This window comes from Amphiprion ocellaris, chromosome 14 (genome assembly GCF_022539595.1).
Source record: "Amphiprion ocellaris isolate individual 3 ecotype Okinawa chromosome 14, ASM2253959v1, whole genome shotgun sequence".
NCBI classification, from domain to species: Eukaryota; Metazoa; Chordata; class Actinopteri; family Pomacentridae; genus Amphiprion; species Amphiprion ocellaris.
In genome coordinates, this window is record NC_072779.1 from 19162531 (window position 1) to 19170880 (window position 8350).

The following is an 8350-nucleotide window of genomic DNA, read 5'->3' on the forward strand; positions in this document are numbered from 1 at the left end:
CATTTTACTCATAGTAGGTGAATACAGTAGTGGCTATTTGCTGCCACGCCTCCAGTTTTTTTTATTTTAGATCAGTAAATGTTGTCACTTAAGAACAAATATTGCTCTGAAAAGGATGCAGCGTGAGCATCAAGCGCCAAACACATCGTCTTATAATCATTGGTCTGTTTGAGCACCTGCCTCTACGACACTATAATGTACATGCTTCTTTTTTAAATAATGCATTTTAACATATTTTCGTTGAAGCTGCACATCTGACACTTCATGAGTGATTCACTCACGATTTTGCAGGTCACAGCAGAAGAAAATGGTCACAATAAAAAACATTAAAATATTACATTTCTGCAGTATTCCCATTTAATGGACAGTCAAAAACCTCAGGAAAATGAACATACAGTATGTATGGCAAATCTAAAAGCAAAGCACTCAGTTTTAGAAGTAATGCAGACACTCATAAATAGTTGTGTAGTATGTGTGGGGTATCTGATTCCAGTTCTGAGGGTCATATCTTCTCTGAGGGAGAAATGTTAAGAAGAAGTCACTCAAACAAATTCATCAACTGGAATCAGTATATAACTGTAAACGCTTTGCCGCTGACTATATACATTCTGACATTTCTGCCAGCATAAGATGTTCTTCCAACATCAACAGTGTTTATTTAGTTTCTAGTCAACTTGAGAAAAATATCAACTAACAAAGATCACTGGCAAATGTTAGCTGGAATTGCAAATATAGATAGTGCCCCTGTTCATCAAAGCAACACTTACTGGATCCTTTGTCTATATGCACCAAGCCTTGGTCACCTTTTGAGTTTGTGTGTTGCTTTGCTTGAGTAACAGGAAAGCTCCTGAATGTTGTGGGATGTATAAATGTTGTGAAGGGCCCTGTTGTGTTCCTACAGCCTGAAGTAAATAAATGGAACCAGGGCCTGCCTCCACTCTAACAACAGCCTCTTCAAGTTGGGTAAACCGCTCCCTCTGCTGGGCCAACCCTGTACTGGAGAGTCCCATTTCAGCTCGTCTACACAGGCTTATGTTATGGAACACTCAAGGAAAAAGAAGGGATCATTGCTTGTTATCAGTTTTTCCCCACACGGATGTTGGGGTTAAGAAGAGGATCTAAATTAGGGTCTGAGCCGGCCGAGGCACGTCCAAGTTTAGCCATGATGATTATCAACGTGAAGAATCCCAGAACTCCGACCAAGAGAAGCATGAAGACCCGCTGTTTCCAGGACAGGGATGTCCGCTTTCCACCTGTGCGGTTCCTGAAATGATTAACAAACAAACTTTAAAAAAATAATCCAAAAACATGCACTTATTAATTTATTTCTAAAGTCAAAGCAATAAAAAATGACTCCATTCCATAACATAGTGTCATAATACTAACTTGAGAATCTGAGCAAACCAACTCAACGCTGGTCGCCGCCGGTACTTGTCATCATCAAAGTCAATCTGTGTGACCGAGCTGTGGGCGATGTCTCGTGTGTCGTAGATCTTTCGTGGTGATGATGCTGCAGAACAACAAACGTTTAATATGTCAAATGGGTTCAGCATGTACAAAATACAAACCTCCAATTTCGTTTGGAATGTTTTAGGCCACCTAAGGAGAAACAAAAGTGTAACTATAAAAGTACATGGAGGGACCACATCCAGGGCTTTTGTTCTGTAACTATACCTGTGTGTATCGTGATAGTGTCGCAGGTGGTGGCAGTGGTGAAGTTGATCACAGAGTGCTCCTGCTTATTTGGATCCCCATTTTTATGTGGACCTCCAAGGTCTTCTTGTGCTGGAGCTGAGACAGAATTAGGTGGTGGGCTGAGGCTGGTATTGTAAGAGTGGCTGGGGTATATGTTACTTTGTTCTTGTGCTGTGGAAATGAAAAAGACGGTTTGATTATCTGATCATGCTGCACATCATAGATTTAACCACTAATTTGGCGTAATACTGCAGAGCAATATATCGTCTCAGCAAAGACTGCGATTTGTGCAAGCGACTAGTCACACTGCAGGGAGTGTGATGGGAAGTAAGGTAAATTAAGTCAAACACATCATGCTGTAACTTTTTTGTTGCTTGACACAAAAAGAAAACTCACACAGTTCTCATTTTCCTCGACCAATCTACTGAGAGAACATTATTTACTCTTATTCAGAGGTTCTTAGATACCCAATTTTTTTAATATATATTTTTAAAAACCTCATTTAGACGACACAGAGTTTGTAGACATGCGCTACATTTGCGAAATAAGCGAGAAATTGGAGAGACACAATCCAAAGGATGATTTGATTGCAAAAGAAACACAATGTCATGAATTATTTGGGCTATAGAAAGGGTGTTGACAAAAACAGTGACTTTGTCAGAAGGGTCTTGTTGTTACCACATGAGGCAACATGACTAATTTGACTATTTAAATTAGCACCACGAAGCTCTTTATGATGAATGCAAAGCCAGATGTGAATGCCATCCAAAGTCAAAAACTATCGTGGATGTCTTTGCCAGTTTGGCTGAACAATTAATTGATTACATTGGAAAAAGGAATTTTAAACTAACACTTTAATTTTCTTTTGCATTTGATACATTCTATTGATCCCACAGGGGAAACTGTCTCGTTAGGAAGCTGAGGTCAGAGTGCAGGGTCAGCCCCAATAAGGCACCCCTAGAGCAAATGAGGTTAACGGCCTGAGAGCAACACTGTAATTCAATTTTATTTAATTTGAGTGGATTGAAACTCTCAGAGGTTGTTTATGCTGCCCATTGGTCAACGTATACTATGCAGTTTAGGCATGCACACTGTGGTTCAACTGACAGAGCACTTCTATTTGCCCCTGACAAATGGATAGTATCCATTAAGCAGCATATTGGACCATTAAGAGACTTTGTTAAGCCTTACGTTAGAAATCTAGGTGTGATTTTAAAATCCATGGTATCCAAGATGGAACGTTTTTATTTCATCTTGTTTAGAATACTCTCATGCCCTTTTTACCTGTTTAAATCAGTCCTCTCTTCACCGCCTTCAGATAGTCCAAAATGCAGCTGCTCGTCTTTTAACAGGAACTAACCAGAGATCCCACATCATCCCAGTCCTGTCCTCTCTTCACTGGCTCCCGATAAATTCTCGTGTTCATTTTAAAATACTGGTTCTAACTTTAAAGGCTTTGCGTGACCAAACACTCCGCTATAAACAAAAATTATTTGTTGTCCCTCTAACCAAGTATAAAACCCGTGGTGACTGTGCTTTCTAAGCTCTTGCACCAAAGCTGTGGAATGCTCTTCCTCTACAGCTGAGATCGGTCGATTCCTGTGACGCTTTTATGAGGCAGCTAAAAACATTTTTATTCAGACAAGCTTTTGGTTGACATGTAGCCTCTTTATTTTATTTTATTTATTGTTTCTGATGAACTGTATTTTAGCTGTTGCTCCCATGTTTTAACAATTTAGTATCTTGATCATTGTTTTTGTTTTTATCCTTGTTTTATTATTGTTGTAAAGTACTTTGTGATTTTGTATCTGTGAAAGGTGCTACATATATATATATATAAATTTTACTTACTTATTTACCTAAGCCCACTCTTATTATTTAACAGTGACACCTTGCATATTTTGTAGCATATATGACCCAGGATTTAAACGTAAGTGTCAATGGTTTCACAAATTTATCCTCTTTGTGTGACAGACATGCTTTTGATGGTATCTCAGCTATAAATGCTCCATCATATCTTTTTAATATACTACACAGTCAATGTTGAACTGAAGCTTGACAAATCACAATATCTGTCGGAAAAAATCACAATTAGATATGTTCTCCAATTCATTCAACCCTATCAGTCAGTGTTACACCACATGAGAAAGGTTCGAAAAGACAGAGAGAAATCAGTATTATAATAACTTCTCATCTCATAAAGACTTGGTAACAATTAACACAGTAACTACAAAGGGCTTTAAAAATAAAATCTGGTACTAGACAAGCTGTATGTAAAACCGGCACGCGTCTATTTTTCTCAGACTGCCATCCCATAACTGTTTGAATAATGAAGGGCATAACTTGAAACAAAGCTGTCCCAAATGAAATATCATGCAGCTAGATCAGAGCAGTGGTCCAGATGGAGCACGAGTGATCATAAAGTGAGAACATCCCAACGGAGATAAGAGAAGCTGCGATGAGAGACGTCAAGTCTATATAAAAACAGTCATTGCGGTGAACAGGATGAACGCTGCAGCCCTGAACAAGTGGACCAGACTGCAGTGCTTTGGCCACAGATGGCATCTTGTAGTTATACACATGCTATATTTACCGAGCAATTTTGTATTTCACAAAATTACAGCAGAAAAACAACAAGATATTGTAATGTTGGTGTTTCCACAATAGGGCTGCATGATATTGGAAAACAGCCAACAAACAGTCCCTATTAAACTGCTATATTTTGCAATTTGATAAAAATATAAAGATCAAGGCTCACCATCAAAGGTTGACCAGTCTGTGTAATCAGTGACATCATTAGCTGTGGACGCCTCATGGACTCCGATGGGCTCTTCAATCTGTCAGATGTCACATTTTGAAAAATTACTTTAGAGCATTACATCAATAAATTTGCTTTTAAATACAATCAGAAAATTGACATAAGGAATGTGCTTTTTCTTTCTACATGATTAGATCACCAAATAAGGTATTTCACCACAATAGTGCCTTACCAGTGGCAGCCCTAAACCAGCCCTCGCCCAATTAACAGATGACAGCTGCTCCTTCAGCACATCAGCAATCGGGCTGGCCAGGTTGGAAGGGGGGAACACTGGACCCTGACAGGTGGGGCACTGGTATCCTGCTGGGGCCGTATGGAGGGGCAGCCGTGTTGCCAAGGTATTAAGACATGACCAGTGAAACACATCTGTGGAAGGAGAGACCCAGTTTCACACTATAGCAAAAGGAGTGCAACCATTTTTCTATGCTGTGAGCACAACAAGCAAAATATATTCTGAACACAATTGTTAGTAAATGGAAAACATGCTTGCTGCACTCCACACTGTTCCTTTTAACACCACTGCTTGACACAGGCGAGGATGTACTCTCAATGACTCTGCAATAAAACAAAAAGAAAATTGACAATCTTACCATAGCAGACCAGTCTGACAGTGTCTTGTGCAGTCAGTGGAGTGTTGCAGAGAGCACAGTTGGGGTTGTAATCGCTGTCCTGAAGCCATTGCAGATATGACTGCACGATACACTGAAGGGCAGCAAGTAGAAACACAGAATGTTAATGTGATGCAATGTTTTGTACAAACAAACATCATGTGGTAATTGTTCACCCACTGACCTTGTTGTGGTTGGAGACGAGGCAATGCTCGCACACATTCACGCGATGTTCGAAGCAGAATAAATTGGTCACCTTTCTCTTCGGACACTTGCAGAGACCCATAGCCACCTGCGCTGTGTTGACAATAAACAAACAAATGCAGGTTTGTTTTGGATGTATACAACAACATGTCCTCAAACTGAGGACCCCGATTCTCAGCATTTTAATGTAAAAAATGAAATGTCCTTTGTTTACTACGAGTAGAAGCTGGAAGTGAAAAGAATGTATCTTCATTTGCCACCAAAAACATGGGACATTAAAAGGTTTGTGTTGAATCCATTTATCCTGAGGCTACTTATAACTTTATCGCTTTCCCTTTTCCTAAAAGCCTGAAATTTCCCCAGACACACTGGATGATAACTTGTACCCACTATGAGTGTAGCGAAGTGCCTTGCTACCTTACATTTTGAATAAAAAGTCACTGGAGAGGTTTGAACCTCAGGGTGTTTGTACAATGTGTGTTGGGTTCAAGATAATATTTGCCATGTGGATATAGAAATAACTCCAAATTTATACAGTAAGTATGTATGGTTTAAAATTTGCCCTTTACAGATACAAAAGACGTAGCAATGCTGCTTCACCAGTCTGTCAAAGTGACAGCAACGGCCATTCAGACATAGATCACTTTTATGTTAATGTCCTTCACTGCCTAATAATAACAAAACCACAGTCACAGAGAAAGCCATGATATGAAAAAGACATTTGTCATATGCGCAAGTTTGGAGTGATAGATAATCCATAATAATGCAATAACAAAGAAAAACTAAATCTAAACTAATGGCAGCCTATCAAACTATAGAAATAAAAGATAGTCTTGTATATTTATGATTTCCTGTGATTCCGTGTGACAGCTCACCTGTCTGTGGTCAAGCAAAGTAAACAGTGTGACTCGCCATTAGATCCTGATTGATCCTGTCTTCATGTTGAGTATTATTTATAATTATGTGTAGTGAATGCAGTTACTGCTGTTCTTCCATGTGCATAAACACGCCCAGCTCTCTCACTTTGGAGATGCTTATGTGATGCTGCAGGTATTTAATAAACTCGGAGGGTAAGCTCCTACAAACAACTGAAAGCTGAACTGAATTTCAGCCACTGTGAACATTTTGTTAAAATTCTGATTATATTTATAATTGGTGAGTCTTATTCACTGTGAAGTTTTATTGTATGTATTGTTGTATGGACATTTCAGTTTGTAATAGATGTAAAATTGTAAAAACAAAATGAATGGAGAACAAACTGTGTCTTTTGCTTGTAGTGCCTTTGTCTAATAAGACAGCATGCAGTTTACACTTGAGCTGTGTTGAAAGTGAAATGTTATTATGTCCAACCTGGAAAGATTGTCAACACATCTTTAACAAAAAAGTGTTCATTCACAATTGGAGCTTACACTTTTAAATGGCATCAGATTAACAGGAAGGAGGGGCTTATGGCATCACATATCGTGATGATATTAGAGACACTATTTAAACCAAGATTTATATATGTCAATAATATTTTTGATTATCCTTTGTTATTGTGGATAATTATGCTCATCACACTACCTCACAGATAGTGTTTATAATTTGCTGGTTTAGTTAAACATAGAAATTTCTGTGTGGTTATTTTGTCCATTAACCGCGACATGACAGATTTTATTTGATCTTGATATACCGCAGTATTTCACACAGAAAACACATCTACAATGTTTTAGCCACAGTGCCTACTCGTTATGTTAGTATCTCCAGGAATTTTAGTCAGCATTGTATTAATTTATGTGTCCCTGAGCTTAGAAGCCCATTATTCTTAAATTACATTCTCTGAGGCGTTTATTCTACCTCAATGAGGCTTTTTCGTATGTGTTTATCACCTACTGTCATGTCACAAATATTAGATAAACATTCCCAAACGAAACCAATACAAGCGAATTCTAAAAACGGGAATTTCAAATCATGGCCACCTTCAGTTATGCCATGTAGTTTAAGTATAAGCTGGTCATCAATGTCCCACAACTCCAGCTGCTGTCCATTTTATCTATAGACGTGATTTGTACTTTAACAGTAATTGCTGTCCCACTAATGCTATGATTCGTGCTAACTTGACATAAGTTATCGAGAACATTTCGAGAGGTCCTGAGTCAGTTCCTCAGCGACCACGCCATGTTTAACACCAACTATCACATCCTGTCAGGGACAACACCTCCTGACGTCTTAATTCCAACATTTATCTGAGCTAACATTAGCTAGCTGCTAGCTTAGCTGGAAGTTATCAGGACAGGTAACGTTAGCGAGCTAAGCTAGCTTAGCTGCTGGAGTTGGAGAAGTTCCACCAGAGACTGTGGATATTTACGTTACCTGTCACTCAGACATTAAAGAAATCCCGTTGGCTTTAGGTAACGTTTAGCAGCTGTCATTTAAGCTTCCTTGTTAAATTCACATGGAAGGCGGCTCCAGAAGCTTGTCATCAGTGAACCTTCTTCTCTGTGTTTATGTGCCACGTCTCTTCCGCTTCTGCGTCTTCTTCGTGTGTTTCTGCCACAAACCAGCCGCTGCATTCCGCCACCTGCTGAGGAGGAGGACAACACGTTACTGTAGAGTAGATCCATCTGTACAACTCAGTGTTTCAGTCTGGTGACTACATATGTGTTCACAGGGGCGGTCAGCAACTTTTCTTTTTTCTGGCAAATCATTGCAAATTATTTTTGGTCACTCAACTGTAATTATTTGGTTATGCAGGCAAAACGACTATTTGCTATTATTATTATTATTATTATTTTGGTAATATATTACTCTATTATTATTAATATTATCATCATTATTATTAAAGTAATCATGATGATATATTGTATATTATTCAATAATATTATTATATTATTTAATAGCAATAATAATCATAATATTTATTAAAATGAAAAATTTTATAAAAAATAATTAACTACTAATAATTAACTAATAACAATAATAATAATAATAATAATAGTTATTATTACAATTGTTATTTAAATATTACTTTATTTGTATAGCACTT

General features: G+C 38.2%; 1 protein-coding gene across 2 annotated transcripts; it reads right to left on the reverse strand.

Moving 5' to 3' along the window:
• Positions 1-334: 334 nt before the first annotated feature.
• Positions 335-7839, reverse strand: zfpl1 (zinc finger protein-like 1). 2 transcript variants are annotated; one of them, XM_023276360.3, is made up of 8 exons: positions 7678-7839; positions 5306-5418; positions 5104-5215; positions 4686-4879; positions 4454-4532; positions 1675-1866; positions 1387-1510; positions 335-1264 (listed from the first exon to the last, which is right to left on the reverse strand). In XM_023276360.3, the coding sequence occupies exons 2-8, from the start codon at positions 5405-5407 to the stop codon at positions 1078-1080; spliced, it is 990 nt and encodes a 329-aa protein (XP_023132128.1). In that variant the 5' UTR covers positions 5408-5418; positions 7678-7839; the 3' UTR covers positions 335-1077. The 2 variants fall into 2 exon arrangements, with proteins under 2 accessions (XP_023132128.1, XP_023132129.1); XM_023276361.3 differs by having other exon boundaries at positions 5306-5413; positions 7678-7836.
• Positions 7840-8350: the final 511 nt, after the last annotated feature.

What these genes read in the sequence shown, in the direction of transcription:
- zfpl1 (XM_023276360.3), bottom strand. Translation starts at nt 5,407, where the DNA reads ATGGGTCTCTGCAAGTGTCCGAAGAGAAAGGTGACCAATTTATTCTGC. An exon ending in TCGTCTCCAACCACAACAAG is followed by an intron (nt 5,216 to 5,305) that starts GTCAGTGGGTGA and finishes GCTGCCCTTCAG; the next exon opens with TGTATCGTGCAGTCATATCT. An exon ending in CACTATCACGATACACACAG is followed by an intron (nt 1,511 to 1,674) that starts GTATAGTTACAG and finishes GTTGTTCTGCAG; the next exon opens with CATCATCACCACGAAAGATC.